This window comes from Coregonus lavaretus (assembly GCF_964263955.1).
Source record: "Coregonus lavaretus genome assembly, chromosome: 9".
Taxonomy (NCBI): domain Eukaryota; kingdom Metazoa; phylum Chordata; class Actinopteri; order Salmoniformes; family Salmonidae; genus Coregonus; species Coregonus lavaretus.
In genome coordinates this window covers 130,907-152,707 of record NC_139996.1, presented here as the reverse complement: position 1 = coordinate 152,707, position 21,801 = coordinate 130,907, and the positions used below count along the sequence as shown (strand labels likewise).

Sequence of the window (21,801 nt, the reverse complement as noted above, 5' to 3'; positions counted from 1 at the left end):
TATTCCATCTTGCCTGACGAGGGTTCAGCCTCCTTGCTGCCCGGATGTACTCCAGGTTACGGTGGTCGGTCAAAATGAGGAAAGGGTGTTGAGCCCCCTCAAGCCAGTGCCTCCTCACCTTTAGGGCCTGTACCACGGCTAACAGCTCCCTGTCCCCTACGTCATAGTTTCGCTCCGCCGGACTGAGCTTCTTGGAATAAAAGGCACAGGGGCGGAGTTTAGGTGGCGCGCCTGACCGTTGTGAAAGCACGGCTCCTATACCGGCCTCAGACGCGTCCACCTCTACCTGAAATGGCAAAGAGGGATCCGGATGCGCCAGCACCGGGGCCGAGGTAAACAGGTCCTTCAGCCTCCCAAACGCCCTGTCCGCCTCGGCAGACCACTGCAGACGCACCGGACCCCCCTTCAAAAGAGACGTAATGGGAGCTGCCACCTGTCCAAAACCCCGGATAAACCTCCGGTAGTAATTCGCAAACCCCAAAAACTGCTGCACCTCCTTCACAGTGGTTGGTGTTTGCCAATTACGCACGGCTGACACCCGGTCTACCTCCATCTTCACCCCTGACGCAGACAACTGATACCCCAAAAAGGAGACCGACTCCTGGAAAAACAGACACTTCTCTGCCTTAACATACAGGTCGTGCTCCACCAGCCTCCGCAAAACACTCTGCGCACCAGGGCCACATGCTCGACACGGGTAGGCGAGTACACGAGAATGTCATCTATGTACACAACCACCCCCTGCCCCTGCATGTCCCTGAAGATCTCATCCACGAATGATTGGAAAACTGACGGAGCGTTCATCAACCCGTATGGCATGACAAGATACCCGTAATGGCCCGAGGTGGTACTAAAGGCTGTCTTCCATTCATCGCCCTCCCTGATGCGCACCAAGTTGTACGCGCTCCTGAGATCTAATTTAGTGAAGAAACGCGCCCCACGCGACTCAGTCATGGTCACAATCAGCGGAAGTGGATAACTGTACTTCACCGTGATCTGATTGAGACCACGGTAATCGATGCACGGGCGTAAACCACCATCCCTTTTCTTCACAAAAAAGAAACTCGAGGACGCAGGGGAAGTGGAAGGCCGTATGTATCCTTGTCTCAGAGATTCGTCTATGTAAGTCTCCATAGCTTTCTTCTCCTCCTGAGACAGAGGATACACATGGCTCCGTGGGAGCGCAGCTCCTGCCTGGAGGTCTATCGCACAATCTCCCTGCCTATGGGGCGGCAACTGCGTCGCCCTCGACTTACTAAACGCAATAGCCAAATCCCCATACTCAGGGGGAACGTGCAATGTGGGCACCTGGTTTGGACTCTCCACCGAGGTAGCCCCTACGGAAACGCCCAAACATCGACCCACACACTGGGCAGACCACTCCATCAGAGCCCTCTCCTGCCACGAAATAGATGGGTTATGGGTACTCAACCAGGGCATGCCCAGCACCACCGGATACGCAGGCGAGTCAATCAGAAATAGCTGAATCATCTCCTGATGACCCCCCTGCGCACACATCCTAAGTGGCGCAGTGACCTCCCTGATCAAGCCCGCACCCAACGGACGGCTATCTAGGGCATGAACGGGGAAAGGGACATCAACAGGAAGAAGGGGAATCCCTAAGGCTAAACAAAACTTCTTATGAACAAAATTCCCAGCCGCGCCTGAATCTACCAGCGCCTTATGCTGGGAATGAGGTGCTACCTGTGGAAAACGCACAGGTATACAGAAGTGCGCAACAGAGAGCTCTGGGTGAGTGGGGCGCCTACTCACCTGGAAGGAATCCCCAGTGCGGGACCTGTTGTTCTCTCCCCTAGGAGGCCATCCCCAGCACCTAGCCGCGGTGTGTCCTCCCCGACCACAGTTGGTGCAGGAGATGGACCCCCTCATAAGCCGACCCCTCCTCTCTCTAGCGCCAGCGCCCCCGAGCTCCATGGGGCACGGCTCGGAGGCGCTGGAGGGTGAAATGGACGGACCCCCCTCGGAACGTCCGCGGGTAGCTAGCAGGTTATCCAGCCTGATGGACATGTCGACCAACTGGTCGAACGAGAGGCTGGTGTCCCTACAGGCCAGCTCCCGACGGACGTCCTCGCGAAGACTACATCTGTAGTGATCGATGAGAGCCCGCTCATTCCACCCTGCATCTGCCGCTAGAGTACGGAATTCTAGGGCGAACTCCTGGGCACTCCTCCTCCCCTGCCGGAGGAAGACCAGACGCTCCCCCGCCGCTTTCCCCTCCGGGGGATGGTCAAACACCGCCCTGAAGCGGCGGGAGAACTCGTCGTAGGTGATGGTATCCGCGTCGATCCTCCTCCACTCCGCGTTGGCCCATTCCAACGCCTTCCCGGAAAGGCAGGAGATCAGGGCGGACACGCTCTCATGTCCCGAGGGCGCCGGGTGCACGGTGGCCAGGTACAGCTCCACCTGGAGAAGGAAACCCTGACACCCGGCCGCGGTCCCATCGTAGGCCCTCGGGAGCGAGAGTCGAACTCCTCGGGGTTCCGGAGCGGGAATGGGCTGACTGGCCGATGGTGCTGGCAGGGAGGATGGCGGTGGAGGAGTCCCCCAGCCTCGGATGGTGGTGATCACCTCCTGCAGTGTGGACCCCATCTGCAGGATCTGGTCACTTTGTTCACGGACCTTGTCCTCCAGCGTCGCCTGGGCTGCTGCGGCTCCTGCTGATTCCATTCTTGAAGGTGTGTGATTCTGTCAAGAATGCTGTAGGTGGGTGTAGTGGTGGAATCAAGCGCAGGACACCGAAGTATAGTCCAAAAGACTTTAGTCAATTTCCAACAAGGAAAACACGAACAAACTTGCCCGAAGGCGAAACAACGCACGAAGGCGACAAAACAAAAGGCGCACTAAACATGTGCGTAAACGCTCCAACACAGTGGAGTGACGCTCAACCGAGCGAATAAGCAAAATGCAAGCACAACACACGACAGAAATAAATCAATCACACACAACACTAGACAAACACAACGAGAAACTTATAGGACACTAATTACGCTAAACGAGAACAGGTGTCACAACAAACAGACAAAAGCAAACGAACATGAAACATACAACGGTGGCAGCTAGTATTCCGGAGACAACGAACGCCGAAGCCTGCCCGAACAAGGAAGAGAGGCAGCCTCGGCCGAAACCGTGACACAGACAGACAGGTCGGCAGGCAGATAGACACAGAGAGAGAGAGAGAGAGAGAGAGAGAGACAGCGAGAGACAGAGACAGAAAGACAGACAGACAGACAGACAGACAGACAGACAGACAGACAGACAGACATACAGGCAGGCAGGCAGGCAGACACAGAGACCTTGACTAGGACGTAGGTTAGGGTCAAGGTCACGGTTAAGGTCAGGGTTAGGGTCAGGGTCAGGGTCGGGGTTGGGGTTAGGGTTAGGGTTAGGGTTAGGTTTAGGGTCAGGGTACGTACCGTGCAGTTGGGGGTCAGAGACTGCCGGGGATACAGGCCAGACTGAAACAGTATTTATTTGATTTTGTATATATTTTTTATCCCCATTAGCTTTTGTTAATCATCAGCTACTCTTCCTGTGGTCCACACAAAACATGAAACATTGCATAATATTAGCAACGTGCATGCCTCGCCCACCTGAGGGTCTGTCTTTTTCAGCCATATATTTCCTGTTTGATGGTTGCAAAAATCCATTTGTTACTTAAATCTCGCTGGATTGATTGCTTTCATTTTACTCTTGCAACTATTTCATACTCTTGCTTGTGCCTGTCATTTTTCTCCGTTCACATTACGACTGCGGAAATGTCTGTAATAACCTGTCAAACACACCCCGGTAATGGCTGAAATGGGCTCAATGGAATACATTTTCTTTCCGTTGCATCTATAAGAACGCTAAAGCTTGGACTGGGATTTAATGCACCGTCTCGACACTTACATCACAAGACAGAGAAGAAAGAGAACGGTATTTTGGGTCAAGGTCAGGGTACAGACCAAACTCTGGGGACCAGGGTCAGGATACAGACCAAACTCTGGGGACCAGGGTCAGGATACAGACCAAACTCTGGGGACCAGGGTCAGGATACAGACCAAACTCTGGGGACCAGGGTCAGGATACAGACCAAACTCTGGGGACCAGGGTCAGGGTCAGGATACAGACCAAACTCTGGGGACCAGGGTCAGGGTACAGACCAAACTCTGGGGACCAGGGTCAGGGTACAGACCAAACTCTGGGGACCAGGGTCAGGGTCAGGATACAGACCAAACTCTGGGGACCAGGGTCAGGATACAGACCAAACTCTGGGGACCAGGGTCAGGATACAGACCAAACTCTGGGGACCAGGGTCAGGGTACAGACCAAACTCTGGGGACCAGGGTCAGGATACAGACCAAACTCTGGGGACCAGGGTCAGGATACAGACCAAACTCTGGGGACCAGGGTCAGGATACAGACCAAACTCTGGGGACCAGGGTCAGGGTCAGGGTACAGACCAAACTCTGGGGACCAGGGTCAGGGTACAGACCAAACTCTGGGGACCAGGGTCAGGGTACAGACCAAACTCTGGGGACCAGGGTCAGGGTCAGGATACAGACCAAACTCTGGGGACCAGGGTCAGGATACAGACCAAACTCTGGGGACCAGGGTCAGGATACAGACCAAACTCTGGGGACCAGGGTCAGGATACAGACCAAACTCTGGGGACCAGGGTCAGGGTCTGGGTATGTGTGCTGATTCAAATAACCAACTCATCATCAAGTTTTGATTATTTGAATCAGCTTTGTAGTGCTAGTGCAAAGGACCAAGTATGAGAAACTCTGACCTAGAGACAAATTACTGGCTGGCTTATGATTTTTGTTTGGTCCTAGAGGATCAATGATTTTTACTGTTCCAATCCATTGTCGCTCAGCCCTCTGTCATTGAGTTTTTGACCACCCAATATTGGTCTCCAAGCCAAAAATGCTAAGGTTCTCCACTCTATGAGCCCTAAAGTGGACATATATCACATTGGATCTATCACCCTGAATGTGGTATAGATGTTGTCTAAGTCTGCATTCTAGTGCAATTTGTGTCCCTCCAATATAGAGTTTATGACAAACAAGGCACTTGATCGCATAAACCACATTTCCATTATCCAGTTGGACTTTATGCCTGTTTGGGGCCCCCAAGCCCGAATACCCAGTGGACAGCAGCTTCTGAGATAAGTTCAGGGTCAGGGTTGGGGTCAGGTTCAGGGTCAGGGTTGGGGTCAGGTTCAGGGTCAGGGTTGGGGTCAGGTTCAGGGTCAGGGTTGGGGTCAGGTTCAGGGTCAGGGTTGGGGTCAGGTTCAGGGTCAGGGTTGGGGTCAGGTTCAGGGTCAGGGTTGGGGTCAGGTTCAGGGTCAGGGTTGGAGTTGGGCTCAGGGTCATGGTTAGGTTAGAGGACAATTGACCTCAAAGAGGACAAGCAATGCAGAGGCACATATTCTCTAATTGTATTGTTCCTAGGGATACATCTGTATAAAAGTTGTTATATGAGAGGTGAGAAAACATTGCCAGAGGAAGGTTAAGGTTAGAGCCCCAGTGAAGGGTGGGGTTAAGGTTAGGACAAGGATCAAAGGCTTAGTAACCTCTAGGTGCTGAGGTTTAAGGTGAAGGTCGGGTTAGAATCAGGGCCAGGTTTAAGGTTAAGGTAACGGCTGGTGCAAAGGTCAGGTCCGGGGTTAAGGTCAGGGCCAAGACCTGGTCTATTAACCTTTGTCAAAATGCAATCTTCATGAGTGTTGAGGTCACAGAGAACAAACTAGCAGTCCACCTGTCTTCTCCAAACTGTCCAGCAGATGGAGACAGAGGCTCATATGTAAACTAGCAGTCCACCTGTCTTTTCCAAACTGTCCAGCAGATGGAGACAGAGGGTCCTATGTGGCCATGCCTTTCTCTAATACTTGTCATTCAGACCTGTGGGATCAATACATTTACATTTACATTTTAGTCATTTAGCAGACGCTCTTATCCAGAGCGACTTACAGTTAGTGAATACATATTTGTTTTTATACTGCCCCCCCATGGGAATCGAACCCACAACCCTGGCGTTGCAAACGCCATGCTCTATCAACTGAGCTACATCCCTGCCGGCCATTCCCTCCCCTACCCTGGACAACGCTGGGCCAATTGTGCGCCGCCCATGAGTCTCCCGGTCGCGGCCGGCTGCGACAGAGCCTGGATTCGAACCAGGATCTCTAGTGGCACAGTTAGCACTGCGATGCAGAGCCTTAGACCACTGCGCCACTCAGGAGTACTCCTTAGTGTGTCTCTGTGTTAACGACCACCCTTGGTTAGATTCCAGCCCTGCTATCCTTAGCTGAGCTACTGGATGAGATCTAAAGTGGGTGTATAGTGTGGTTGTGCCAGACTCTTTCCTTATATGATAGAGGGTTAGGGTTAGGGTTAGGGTCAGGGTTAGGGTTAGGGTTAGGGTGTGTATAGTGTGGTTGTGGTTGTGCCAGACTCTTTCCTTATATGATATAGGTGTTGTTTGAGTCTGGCTTCCAAGGAGTTCCTGGTTTCTCCAATATACCATTTTCTACATTGTAGACATTCAATACATTATACAGTGTTAGGTTTCAATACATTATACAGTGTTGGGTTTCAATACATTATACAGTGTTGGGTTTCAATACATTATACAGTGTTGGGTTTCAATACATTATCCAGTGTTGGGTTTCAATACATTATACAGTGTTGGGTTTCAATACATTATCCAGTGTTGGGTTTCAATACATTATCCAGTGTTGGTGGTCTTCAGTTGAAAAACCTCCCATACTGGAGCCCCTAGACCTGACTTTTCTTTATGAATATACTTTACCTGTCTAAAATGTGATCCACTCTGTACTGGCTTATCGTTGAATCCAGAGTGTCAGGGTTAGGGCTGGGGTTGGGGTAAGGTTAGGGTCAGGGTTAGGGTTAGGGTTAGGGTCAGGTTCAGGGTTAGGGTTAGGGTCAGGGTCAGGGTCAGGGTTAGGGTTAGGGTTAGGGTCAGGGTCAGGGTTATGGTTAGGGTCAGGGTCAGGGTCGGGGTCGGGGTTGGGGTTGGGGTCAGGGTTAGGGTTAGGGTTAGGGTCAGGGTCAGGGTTAGGGTTAGGTTCAGGGTTAGGGTTAGGGTTAGGGTCAGGGTCAGGGTCAGGGTCGGGGTTGGGGTTGGGGTCAGGGTCAGGGTTAGGGTTAGGGTTAGGGTCAGGGTCAGGGTTAGGGTTAGGGTCAGGGTCAGGGTCGGGGTTGGGGTTGGGGTTGGGGTCAGGGTCAGGGTTAGGGTTAGGGTCAGGGTCAGGGTCAGGGTTAGGGTTAGGGTTAGGGTCGGGGTCAGGGTCGGGGCTGGGGTTGGGGTTAGGGTCAGGGTCAGGGTTAGGGTTAGGGTCAGATTCAGGGTTAGGGTCAGTGTTAGGGGTAGGGTTAGGGTTAGGGTTAGGGTTAGGGTTAGGGTTAGGGTTAGGGTCAGATTCAGGGTCAGGGTCAGGGTCAGGGTTAGGGTTAGGGTTAGGGTCAGGTTACGTACCGTGCCGTTGGGACAGAGACAGCCGGGGATACAGGCCAGACTGAGACAGGGTAGGTCCAGATTCTGACATGTTCTAGAACACTCCAGACCCTCCTCCCCTGCCTCACACCCCCCACGCCTCAGAGGGGAGGGACAGGAAGCCGCACGGCGCTCTAAACATACACAGAAAGGGTCAGGGTTAGGGTTAGGGTTAGGGTTAGGGTTAGGGTTAGGGTCAGGGTTAGGGTCAGGGTTAGGGTTAGGGTTAAGTTATATTGGACGAGCAAGTCTACTTTTAACAATATTACTTTTAACAACATAATAAAATATACATGACTTTTAACAATATAATATATATTTCTTTTTTAGTACATGCAGACATATTAAATACATACACGCACACACAGACACTAGCACACACAGACACTAGCACACACAGACACAAGCACACACAGAGACAAGCACACACAGACACTAGCACACACAGACACTAACACACACAGAGACAAGCACACACAGAGACAAGCACACACAGACACACACACACACAGACACAAGCACACACAGAGACAAGCACACACAGACACACACACACACAGACACAAGCACACACAGAGACAAGCACACACAGACACAAGCACACACAGAGACAAGCACACACGCACACAGACACTCACACACACAGACACACACACACACAGACACACACACACATTGACACACACACACGCACATAGACACACATACACACAGACACACACACACAGTACCTCTGGAGGGTGGCTGGTCGTCTTGGAAGAACATGTCAGACAGCATAGCCCCACTCATCTCACTGGAGCTGCAACTCATAGATCCATTCTCACAGTAACTACACACACACACACACACACACACACACACACACACACACACACACACACACACACACACACACACACAGACACACACACACACACAGACACACACACACACATACACACACACACAGACACACACACACACACACAGACACACACACACACACAGACACACACACACACACAGACACACACACACACATACACACACACACACACAGACACACACACACACACACACACACACACACACATACACACACACACACACACACACACATACACACACACACACACAGACACACACACACACACACACATCAGTTAGGGTAAAAGTGTGTGTGCTTAATTCTATAGCTAGAGGACTCCTGATATCTCCAGGAGTGAGAAGTATCTTTATCTGTTGTGGTCTAATACCATCTATCTGTTTGTGTGCTTTATTCTATAGCTAGACTCCTGGGGCCTCATTTATCAACCGTGCGTAGGCACAAATCTGTGCAGAAACCATACATGGAATAATTTCCATGCAAAGTGTGAGATTGATCAATATGAACGTTGCTTGAGATTGTGCGTAAAGGTATGCACAGTGCCAAGTGGTGGAATAAGGGAACTGCTTGTGAAGCATGAATGGGAAAAATATACATGTATGTTGAAAATGTGTGAAATTGTGAGAGTAATAACAATTTATTTTGCAATTTCATTGTATTTCCATTGAACTCATGCAACATACAGTATATTGACAGGATATATCATATAATTTGACCACATCAGTGCATTTGTTACAATAATAATTCATATAAAGTAGAGTCATATGTTAAATTTTACTGCACTGGGATAATGGGAGATTGAATGAGAGATGGCTGATCTTGCTCTTTTGGAAGATTTGGCACATGCTGCATTTTGCAGAGAGTAGGTGGGACTTTTTTGCAGAAAGTACAGATTGGCTCATCAGATATAGTTTCCCAAAACCAATCGCATGGGACCTTTATGAGGACCTACTTTAAAAATACAACGTTTTTTTTCTCGGAGCTTTTTTTGTTGCGCCGTTGCAGGCTATTTCATGGTACGGTGTTGTATAATGGCTTGGCCAATGGCTTTCAAGGGATGATTTTGACCATATATGGTTAATTAGGGTTGTTTCGATAAGCAAATAGCCAAGGTCACAGAGGCTGAGAAGGATCAGTATTTATCAACGGTTATCTCCTACCGGTGTGTGTATGACACTCCTAGGATTGTTTGATAAATCACACTTTTTCTAAGCGTAAGAACATTCTATATCCCGTTCGTAAGTAGTATTTTAGAATAGTTTCTACTCAATATTGATAAATGAGGCCCCTGATACAGTGGCTTGTGAAAGTATTTCACACCCCTTGGCAATTTTCCTGTTTTGTTGCCTTACAACCTGGAATTAAAATGGATTTTTGGGGGGTTTGTATTATTTGATTTACACAACATGCCTACCACTTTGCTGATGCAAAATATTTTTGAATGTGAAACTAACAAGAAATAAGACAAAAAAACTGAAAACTTGAGCCTGAACCCTAACCCTAACCCTAACCCGTTTGCCACCTTTTGCAGCAATTACAGCTGCAAGTCTCTTGGGGTATGTCTCTATAAGCTTGGCACATCTAGCCACTGGGATTTATGCCCATTCTTCAAGGCAAAACTGCTCCAGCTCCTTCAAGTTGGATGGGTTCCGCTGGTGTACAGCAATCTTTAAGTCATACCACAGATTCTCAATTGGATTGAGGTCTGGGATTTGACTAGGCCATTCCAAGACAGTTAAATGTTTTTCCTTAAACCACTCAAGTGTTGCTTTAGCAGTATGCATAGGGTCATTGTCCTGCTGGAAGGTGAACCTCTGTCCCAGTCTCAAATCTCTGGAAGACTGAAACAGGATTCCCTAAAAGATTTCCCTATATTTAGCGCCATCCATCCATTCCTTCAATTCTGACCAGTTTCCCAGTCCCTGCAGATGAAAAACATCCCCACAGCATGATGCTGCCACCACCATGCTTCACTGTGGGGATGGTGTTCTCAGGGTGATGAGAGGTGTTGGGTTTGCGCCAGACATAGGATTTTCCTTGAAGGCCAAAAAGCTCAATTTTAGTTCCATCTGACCAGAGTACCTTCTTCCATATGATTGGGGAGTCTCCCACATGGCTTTGGTGAACACCCACACCTTACTTTTTTCCTTGTTCTACTGATAACTTGTTTCTTATAGCTCTGACTCTACTGATAACTGTACTTTCTAATATGTTATATGTGTTTGTCCCACCTAGCTGTCTTAAGATGAATGCACTAACTGGAAGTCGCAATGGATAAGAGTGTCTGCTAAATGACTAACATGTAAAGTGTGTGTGTTTGTACCAGATGCTGTTGTGGTCAGCGTAGATGTCCTTGGGTTGGTACAGCTGTCCATCATGCAGGCAGGAGCAGAGGTCAGGGGTCACACAAGCCCCTGTGTCGCTAAGGTAATGGCCGGGGGGGCAGAAGCACCCCTCCTCACACCCCTCCTCCCCCCCGCAGCCAGGCTCCGCCCCCGACAGAGAACGACATGATCGCTCACACACACTGCCACATGCCTTGTACAACTGGCCCACCGGACAATGCATGGCTGAAGCACGCTCACACACACAGAGAGAGAGAGAGAGTGAGAGAAAGAGTTATGAATGATACATACAACAACTCAGATGGAGAATAGGTGTTCCCAAGGGTCTGTGCTGGGCCCTCCACTGTGTGTGTGTGTGTTACCGCAGCGTTCAGGTGTCCTCCAGGTCAGTAGAACTCCCCTAGACGAGCAGGCAGCAGCGTAGGAGGTCAGAGCGGAACACAGACATTCCTCCCCATCAGAACACGCGCACACGTCGTAACGACAGAACCGCAGGAAGGGGAGGGGATTCACCAGGAAGTGACACGCTACAAACACCTCTGACATTATCATCCCACACGCCTCCTCCGCGAAACGCACTACAGGGAGAGATACACACTGAACTAAACTACAGGGAGAGAGAGGAGACACACTGAACTAAACTACAGGGAGAGATACACACTGAACTAAACTACAGGGAGAGAGAGGAGACACACTGAACTAAACTACAGGGAGAGAGAGGGGACACACTGAACTAAACTACAGGGAGAGAGAGGAGACACACTGAACTAAACTACAGGGAGAGAGAGGAGACACACTGAACTAAACTACAGGGAGAGAGAGGGGACACACTGAACTAAACTACAGGGAGAGAGAGGAGACACACTGAACTAAACTACAGGGAGAGAGAGGAGACACACTGAACTAAACTACAGGGAGAGAGAGGAGACACACTGAACTAAACTACAGGGAGAGAGAGGAGACACACTGAACTAAACTACAGGGAGAGAGAGGAGACACACTGAACTAAACTACAGGGAGAGAGAGGAGACACACTGAACTAAACTACAGGGAGAGAGAGGGGACACACTGAACTAAACTACAGGGAGAGAGAGGGGACACACTGAACTAAACTGATACACATTGTGTGTGTGTGTGTGTGTGTGTGTGTGTGTGTGTGTGTGTGTGTGTGTACCTCTCTTGGGGTTGAGGGAGCAGGGGTCAGTGTCCGGTCGATGGGCAGAGTCACAGTCTCCGTTGATCCTCCATGATTGGCCAAATGCCTGTGGCCCCGCCTCCACCAGTCCGGCGGCAGACAGGAAGTCATCACCTTGGTTACCGTTGTAGTTGCCACAGAGACCGCAGGTATGCCCAGCCCATACAGGACCCAGCTGGATGGCGGTACCATGGTTACCAAGGTTACAACAGTTACTAAGGTTACCAAGGTTACACACACACTATACATGTTACAAATAATAAGCCCCGCCCACTCACCTTCAGCAGCACGCGGCCCCGCCCATCCCAGTCCAGACGCAGGTTGTCTCCAAAGAGAACACGCGCTCCAGACTGCACTGTCTTCTGGACACGCAGATGACCTACACACACACACACATTACCCGCAAACTCTCTATCATTTGCTTGTTTGTGTGTGTGTGTGTGTGTGTGTGTGTGTGCGAGTGTGTGTGTGTGTGTGTGTGTGTGTGTGCGAGTGTGTGTGTGTGTGTGTGTGTGTGTGTGTGTGTGTGTGTGTGTGTGTGTGTGTGTGCGAGTGTGTGTGTGTGTGTGTGTGTGTGTGTGTGTGTGTGTGTGTGTGTGTGTGTGTGTGTGTGTGCGAGTGTGTGTGTGTACCATGGTTGAGAGGTGTCTGTATGTCCATGTTGTTGACAGAGACCACTCCTCCATGCTTCAGCTTCACTGTCATCCCCTCCAGTGGTGGCAGACTGAGAGTTACTGAGCGCGTGCAGACCGCATCCTGCTCATCTGCACACTGAAACACACAGAGCCAAAATGGAGGACAAAACACTCTGAAACACAGTGGAGGACTGGGACACACGGAAATACACAGAGCCACTATGGTGGACAGAATAATACAGCACACTGAAACAAAGAGAGCCACAATGGAGGACAGAGAACTGTACTGTACAGCACATTGAAACACACAGAGCCACAATGGAGGACAGAGACACACTGAAACACACAAAGCTAAATGGAGGACAAAGAATAATACAGCACACTAAAACACATGGAGAAGAAATGGAGGACAGAGACACACTGAAACACACAGACGCACAATGACAGAATGATACAAAATGAACCATAATGGAGGACACAGCTGAGTAAAATCGAGAATAAGATCCATAATGGATGACATAGTTGAGTTATAATACAGAATAATATCGATTTGTTGAGTTAAAATCGAGAATAAGATCCATAATGGAGGACAAAGTTGAGTTATAATAGAGAATAAGATCCATAATGGAGGAAATAGTTGAATTATAATAGAGAAAATAATCCATAATGGAGGAAATAGTTGAGTTACAAAAGATAATAAGATCCATAATGGAGGACATAGTTGAGTTATAATAGAGAATAAGATCCATCATGGAGGACATAGTTGAGTTATAATAGAGAATATAATCAACAATGGAGGATACATTTAAGTTAAAATAGAGAATAAGATCCATAACGGAGGACATAGATGAGTTATAATAGAGAATAAGATCCATAATGGAGGACATAGATGAGTTATAATAGAGAATAAGATCCATAATGGAGGATACATTTTAGTTAAAATAGAGAATAAGATCCATAACGGAGGACATAGATGAGTTATAATAGAGAATAAGATCCATAATGGAGGACATAGATGAGTTATAATAGAGAATAAGATCCATAATGGAGGACATAGTTGAGTTATAATAGAGAATAAGATCCATAATGGAGGACATAGTTGAGTTATAATAGAGAATAAGATCCATAATGGAGGACATAGTTGAGTTATAATAGAGAATAAGATCCATAATGGAGGACATAGTTGAGTTATAATAGAGAATAAGATCCATAATGGAGGACATAGTTGAGCTATAATAGAGAAAATAATCCATAATGGAGGAAATAGTTGAGTTAAAAAAGATAATATAATCAATAACGGATTACATAGATGAGTTATAATAGAGAATAATGTCCATAATGGAGGACATATTTGATTTATAATAGAGAATAAGATTCATCATTCAGGACTAAGTTTAGTTATAATAGAGAAAATATCCACAATGGAATACATAGTTGAGTTTTAATAGAGAATAAAATCCATAATGGAGGACACATCTGAGTTATAATAGAGAATATGATCCATAGTGGAGGATATAGTTGAGTTATAATAGAGACTAAGATCCATGATGGAGGACATTGTTGCTTTATAATGGAGAATAAGTCATTAAAATGGGGTCATTTAAAATGTACACTACCAGTCAAAAGTTTGGACATACCTACTCATTCAAGGTTTTTCTTTATTTTTACTATTTTTTACAGTGGTGAAAAAAAGTATTTAGTCAGCCACCAATTGTGCAAGTTCTCCCACTTAAAAAGATGAGAGAGGCCTGTAACTTCCATCATAGGTACACATCAACTATGACAGACAAAATGAGAAAAAAATTCCAGAAAATCACATTGTGTCACGATCGTCAGGGAAAGACCAAGGCGCAGCGTTGAATGCGAACATTATATTTATTAGAATGATCACACGATCAAAATAACAGACGAAAACGTGATGTCTCTGGTTACATAATCAAACCAAATAAGAACAAGAAACCACAAACACAAAGTGAAAGACAGACAGTTAAATATGGCTCCCAATCAGAGACAACCAGCTGACACTCGTTGCCTCTGATTGGGAGTCACTCAGGCCAACATAGAAATACAAACATAGAATTACACACCCTGGCTCAACATAACAGTGTCCCCAGAGCCAGGGCGTGACACATTGTAGGATTTTTAATGAATTTATTTGCAAATTATGGTGGAAAATAAGTATTTGGTCAATAACAAAAGTTTCTCACTACTTTGTTATATACCCTTTGTTGGCAATGACACAGGTCAAACGTTTTCTGTAAGTCTTCACAAGGTTTTCACACACTGTTGCTGGTATTTTGGCCCATTCCTCCATGCAGATCTCCTCTTGAGCAGTTATGTTTTGGGGCTGTCGCTGGGCAACACGGACTTTCAACTCCCTCCAAAGATTTTCTATGGGGTTGAGATCTGGAGACTGGCTAGGCCACTCCAGGACCTTGAAATGATTCTTACGAAGCCACTCCTTCGTTGCCCGGGCGGTGTGTTTGGGATCATTGTCATGCTGAAAGACCCAGCCACGTTTCATCTTCAATGCCCTTGCTGATGGAAGGAGGTTTTCACTCAAAATCTCACGATACATGGCCCCATTCATTCTTTCCTTTACACGGATCAGTCGTCCTGGTCCCTTTGCAGAAAAACAGCCCCAAAGCATGATGTTTCCACCCCCATGCTTCACAGTAGATATGGTGTTCTTTGGATGCAACTCAGCCATCTTTGTCCTCCAAACACGACGAGTTGAGTTTTTACCAAAAAGTTCTATTTTGGTTTCATCTGACCATATGACATTCTCCCAATCCTCTTCTGGATCATCCAAATGCATTCTAGCAAACTTCAGACGGGCCTGGACATGTACTGGCTTAAGCAGGGGGACACATCTGGAACTGCAGGATTTGAGTCCCTGGCGGCGTAGTGTGTTACTGATGGTAGGCTTTGTTACTTTGGTCCCAGCTCTCTGCAGGTCATTCACTAGGTCCCCCCGTGTGGTTCTGGGATTTTTGCTCACCGTTCTTGTGATCATTTTGACCCCACGGGGTGAGATCTTGCGTGGAGCCCCAGATCGAGGGAGATTATCAGTGGTCTTGTATGTCTTCCATTTCCTAATAATTGCTCCCACAGTTGATTTCTTCAAACCAAGCTGCTTACCTATTGCAGATTCAGTCTTCCCAGCCTGGTTCAGGTCTACAATTTTGTTTCTGGTGTCCTTTGACAGCTCTTTGGTCTTGGCCATAGTGGAGTTTGGAGTGTGACTGTTTGAGGTTGTGGACAGGTGTCTTTTATACTGATAACAAGTTCAAACAGGTGCCATTAATACAGGTAACGAGTGGAGGACAGAGGAGCCTCTTAAAGAAGAAGTTACAGGTCTGTGAGAGCCAGAAATCTTGCTTGTTTGTAGGTGACCAAATACTTATTTTCCACCATAATTTGCAAATAAATTCATTAAAAATCCTACAATGTGATTTTCTGGATATTTTTTTCTAATTTTGTCTGTCATAGTTGACGTGTACCTATGATGAAAATTACAGGCCTCTCTCATCTTTTTAAGTGGGAGAACTTGCACAATTGGTGGCTGGCTAAATACTTTTTTTCCCCACTGTACATTCTAGAATAATAGTGAAGACATCAAAACTATGAAATAAGACATATGGAATCATGTAGTAACCAAAATATATTTTATATATTGACATTTTTTAAATAGGCACCCTTGATGATATCTTTGCACACACTTGGCATTCTCTCAACCAGCTTCATGATGTAGTCACCTGGAATGCATTTCAATGAACAGGTGTGCCTTCTTAAAAGTTAATTTGTGGAATTTATTTTCATCTTAATGCGTTTGAGCCAATCAGTTGTGTTGTGACAAGGTAGGGAGGTATACAGAAGATAGCCCTATTTGGTAAAATACCAAGTCCATATTGTGGCAAGAACAGCTCAAATAAGCACGAAGGTCAGTCAATATGGAACATTTCAAGAACTTTGAAAGATTCTTCAAGTGCAGTCGCAACAACCATCAAGCACTATGGCTCTCATGAGGACCGCCACAGGAATGGAAGACCCAGAGTTACCTCTGCTGCTGAGGATAAGTTCGTTAGAGTTACCAGCCTCATAAACTGCATCCCAAATAAATGCTTCACAGAGTTCAAGTAACAGACACATCTCAACATCAACTGTTCAGAGGGGACTGTGAATCAGGCCTTCATGAATTGCTGCAAATAAACCACTACTAAAGGACACCAATAAGAAGAAGAGACTTGATTGGGCCAATTAACACAAGCAATGGACATTAGACCGGTGGACATTTCTCCTTTGGTCTGGAGTCCAAATTTGAGATTTTTGTTCCAACCACTGTGTCTTTGTGAGACGTGGTGTGGGTGAACAGATGATCTCCGCATGTGTAGTTCCCATCGTAAAGCATGGAGGAAGAGGTGTTATGGTGTGGGGATGCTTTGCTGGTGACACGGTCTGTAGCTCAGCTGGTAGAGCACGGCGCTTGTAACGCCAAGGTAGTGGGTTCGATCCCCGGGACCACCCATACACAAACATTTATGCACGCATGACTGTAAGTCGCTTTGGATAAAAGCGTCTGCTAAATGGCATATTATTATTATTATTTATTTAGAATTCAAGGCACACTTAAGCAACATGGATTCTGCAGCGATATGCCATCCCATCTGGTTTGGGCTTAGTGGGACTATCATTTGTTTTTCAACAGGACAATTACCCAACACACCTCCAGGCTGTGTAAGGGCTATTTGACCAAGAAGGAGAGTGATGGTATGCTGCATAAGATGACTTGGCCTCCACAATCCCCCGACCTCAACCCAATTGAGATGGTTTGGGATGAGTCGGACGGCAGAGTGAAAGAAAAGCAGCCAACAAGCATATGTGGGAACTCCTTCAAGACTGTTGGAAAAGCATTCCTCATGAAGCTGGTTGAGAGAATGCCAAGAGTGTGCAAAGCTGTCACCAAGGCAAAGGGTGGCTATTTGTTTAACACTTTTTTGGTTACTACATGATTCCATATGTGTTATTTCGTAGTGTTGATATCTTCACTATTATTCTACAATGTAGAAAATAGTAAAAATAAAGAAAAACCCTTGAATGAGTAGGTGTGTCCAAACATTTGACTGGTTCTGTATGTAAAATTATATTTGTATTTGTGGATTAATGTACCTTTACGCAATGCCGTTTCGATTCCGAAAGAAACCCGCAATCAAAAAACCCTCATTAAAGGCTTCTGGTAGAAGTAAATTCATGCACAAATACGAATATAATTTTACATATATTTTAAACGACCCCATTTTTATGAATTTGATTATATAAACTTCAAAAACAGTCAGTGACTTGCACCAGGAAGTAGGCAGGACTTTTATATGGGATGGAAGTTTGTTACCTGAACAGTTTCTATGATGACAGAGAAGTGGTTGGCAGTGCAGTCTCTAGCCAGCAGGTACTGACAGTGGCCAGAGAAGGTAAAGAACTTGTTGTCAAACGTCTTGAAGTGAGACTGGCCCGTCACTAAGCACTCCCCTGCAAAGGGACACACAACACAGCACTGAGGGAGTGTCTGTGGGTGAGGGTGTGTCTGTGGGTGAGGGTGTGTTTGTGGGTGAGGGAGTGTCTGTGGGTGAGGGAGTGTCTGTGGGTGAGGGAGTGTTTGTGGGTGAGGGAGTGTTTGTGGGTGAGGGTGTGTTCGTGGGTGAGGTAGTGTCTGTGGGTGAGGGAATGTCTGTGGGTGAGGGTGTGTTTGTGGGTGAGGGAGTGTCTGTGGGTGAGGGTGTGTTTGTGTGTGAGGGAGTGTCTGTGGGTGAGGGAGTGTCTGTGTGTGAGGGAGTGTTTGTGTGTGAGGGAGTGTCTGTGGGTGAGGGAGTGTCTGTGGGTGAGGGAGTGTTTGTGTGTGAGGGAGTGTCTGTGGGTGAGGGTGTGTTTGTGGGTGAGGGTGTATTTGTGGGTGAGGGTGTGTTTGTGGGTGAGGGTGTGTCTGTGGGTGAGGGTGTGTTTGTGTGTGAGGGAGTGTCTGTGGGTGAGGGAGTGTTTGTGGGTGAGGGTGTGTATGTGTGTGAGGGAGTGTCTGTGGTTGAGGGTGTGTCTGTGGGTGAGGGAGTGTATGTGTGTCTGTGTCTCACCAGGACAGCCTTGGTTGGTACACTCCCAGGAGCCATGTCGACAGATGCTGGAGACAGAAGAGATGAGAGAAACAGCATTAACAATCCCATCACTTAGAGGAAGACCCCATTGTCCTACTCAGATAGCATCACTAAGAGGAAGACCCCATTGTCCTACTCAGATAGCATCACTAAGAGGAAGACCCCATTGTCCTACTCAGATAGCATCACTAAGAGGAAGACCCCATTGTCCTACTCAGATAGCATCACTAAGAGGAAGACCCCATTGTCCTACTCAGATATCATCACTTAGAGGAAGACCCCATTGTCCTACTCAGATAGCATCACTAAGAGGAAGACCCCATTGTCCTACTCAGATATCATCACTTAGAGGAAGACCCCATTGTCCTACTCAGATAGCATCAATAAGAGGAAGACCCCATTGTCCCACTCAGATAGCATCACTAAGAGGAAGACCCCATTGTCCTACTCAGATATCATCACTTAGAGGAAGACCCCATTGTCCTACTCAGATAGCATCACTAAGAGGAAGACCCCATTGTCCTACTCAGATAGCATCACTAAGAGGAAGACCCCATTGTCCTACTCAGATATCATCACTTAGAGGAAGACCCCATTGTCCTACTCAGATAGCATCACTAAGAGGAAGACCCCATTGTCCTACTCAGATAGCATCACTAAGAGGAAGACCCCATTGTCCTACTCAGATAGCATCACATCTTTGTCTGTGTGTGTACCAGGTGTTGCAGTCTTGTGAGATGCTGGAGCCGGGAGGGAAGTGTTGACCCATGTGAACACAGGAACAGTGAGACACCTCCACACAGAGACCACCATCCAGCACCTTACCCACTGAAACAGAGAGAGAGAGAGAGTCAACACCTTAGCCACTGACACACAGAGAGAGACAGAGAGAGATAATTCACACCTTACACACTGACAAATAGAGAGAGAGAGACAGAGAGAGTTAATTCACACCTTACACACTGACAAAGAGAGAGAGTTAACACCTTACCCACTGACACACAGAGAGAGAGAGAGTCAACACCTTACCCACTGACACACAGAGAGAGACAGAGAGAGATAATTCACACCTTACACACTGACAAATAGAGAGAGTTAACACCTTACCCACTGACACACAGAGAGAGAGAGTTAACACCTTACCCATTGACACACAGAGAGAGAGAGAGAGAGAGAGAGAGAGAGAGAGAGAGAGAGAGAGAGAGAGAGAGAGAGAGAGAGAGAGAGAGAGAGAGTTAATTCCCTACCCACTGACACAGAGAGAGAGCGAGAGAGAGAGAGAGCGAGAGAGAGAGAGAGAAAGAAAGAGTTAATTCCCTACCCACTGACACAGAGAGAGAGCGAGAGAGAGAGAGAGAGAGAGAGAGAGAGAGAGAGTTAATTCCCTACCCACTGACACAGAGAGAGAGAGAGAGAGAGAGAGAGAGAGAGAGAGAGAGAGAGAGAGAGAGAGAGAGAGAGAGAGAGAGAGTTAATTACCTACCCACTGACACAGAGAGAGAGAGAGAGAGAGAGAGAGAGAGAGAGAGAGAGAGAGAGAGAGAGAGAGAGAGAGAGAGAGAGAGATAATTCACACCTTACCCACTGACACACAGAGTTAGAGAGAGTTAACACACACATTTCGTACTGTTTGGGTGCTGTACATACCGGGGCAGCTGCAGCCGTCCACACATTCCTCTTTACAGACCTCTTGAATGTTGAGACTCTGACAGGTGGTTGAGCAAGATCTGGAACACTCACTGTAATGCATTCCTATTGGACACCTGGGGGCTGCACACACAACATACATTTACTAACCCTAACCCTATTGGACACCTGGGGGCTGCACACACAACATACATTTACTAACCCTAACCCTATTGGACACCTGGGGGCTGCACACACAACACACATTTACTAACCCTAACCCTATTGGACACCTGGGGGCTACACACAACATACATACATGTGTTATTTTCTCCAGTTCCACATTATTTACCTTGAGAAGTAGTGCACCAAACGTGTTAGCTGGATGGAAAATTGCCCGACTAAGAATTCCTCTGCAATAACATCAAAATTAATTCGAGATGTATTGATTCATCTTAGATTAATTCTGACTTATTTTGGGGAAGTGTTACTGGCTCTGTTGTTGCTATGGTGTCTCAAGTAGGGCAGAAAAACAACTGTAATATTACCGCTTTTTTCTTGTTTTTTAAGCAAAAATCTTTAGGGTTAGGGTTAAGGTCTTTAGGGAGTCTGCAGGTCTTTAGGGAGTCTGCAGGTCTTTAGGGAGTCTGCAGGTCTTTAGGGAGTCTGCAGGTCTTTAGGGAGTATGCAAGCACAGACGTTCGCTTCACCTAGCCGAGTTCTGCTAGGAGCAAACCAATCCTATCAATGTGGATGCATTAATTATATGAAGTATCAGTAGGTGTTCCTCAGGGTTGGGTCATAGGACCCTGCTGTTGTCTACAAAAAAAATATTTACCTGAAGGGTATTTCACCAAGCCAGCTACAGAATCCTCCTAAAGGTCTGAAGCCAGCTACAGAATCCTCCTAAAGGTCTAAAGCCAACTACAGAATCCTCCTAAAGGTCTAAAGCCAACTACAGAATCCTCCTAAAGGTCTGAAGCCAACTACAGTATCCTCCTAAAGGTCTGAAGCCAACTACAGAATCCTCCTAAAGGTCTGAAGCCAACTACAGAATCCTCCTAAAGGTCTGAAGCCAACTACAGAATCCTCCTAAAGGTCTGAAGCCAACTACAGAATCCTCCTAAAGGTCTAAAGCCAACTACAGAATCCTCCTAAAGGTCTGAAGCCAACTACAGAATCCTCCTAAAGGTCTAAAGCCAACTACAGAATCCTCCTAAAGGTCTGAAGCCAACTACATTAAGCTATTAATGGTCTGAAGCCAGCTACAGAATCCTCCTAAAGGTCTGAAGCCAACCAGACTCCTCCTAAAGGTCTGAAGCCAGCTACAGAATCCTCCTAAAGGTCTAAAGCCAACTACAGCAAGCTATTAATGGTCTGAAGCCAGCTACAGAATCCTCCTAAAGGTCTGAAGCCAGCTACAGAATCCTCCTAAAGGTCTGAAGCCAGCTACAGAATCCTCCTAAAGGTCTGA

The 21,801-nt window shown here is 47.0% G+C and overlaps 1 protein-coding gene across 1 annotated transcript in view; it reads right to left on the bottom strand.

Moving 5' to 3' along the window:
- The window catches only part of vwf (von Willebrand factor), a gene marked incomplete at its 5' end in the record, with an annotated part of 137,835 nt that overhangs the window by 108,555 nt on the left and 7,479 nt on the right, over nucleotides 1–21,801 (bottom strand). Inside the window, 11 exons of the mRNA XM_084168151.1 lie at nucleotides 7,501–7,652; nucleotides 8,250–8,347; nucleotides 10,707–10,953; nucleotides 11,091–11,306; nucleotides 11,903–12,098; nucleotides 12,202–12,302; nucleotides 12,556–12,694; nucleotides 17,948–18,084; nucleotides 18,681–18,727; nucleotides 19,418–19,529; nucleotides 20,349–20,471. Coding sequence (XP_084024277.1) covers nucleotides 7,501–7,652; nucleotides 8,250–8,347; nucleotides 10,707–10,953; nucleotides 11,091–11,306; nucleotides 11,903–12,098; nucleotides 12,202–12,302; nucleotides 12,556–12,694; nucleotides 17,948–18,084; nucleotides 18,681–18,727; nucleotides 19,418–19,529; nucleotides 20,349–20,471 — 1,568 coding nt within the window. The remainder of the gene's footprint in view (nucleotides 1–7,500; nucleotides 7,653–8,249; nucleotides 8,348–10,706; nucleotides 10,954–11,090; nucleotides 11,307–11,902; nucleotides 12,099–12,201; nucleotides 12,303–12,555; nucleotides 12,695–17,947; nucleotides 18,085–18,680; nucleotides 18,728–19,417; nucleotides 19,530–20,348; nucleotides 20,472–21,801) is intronic.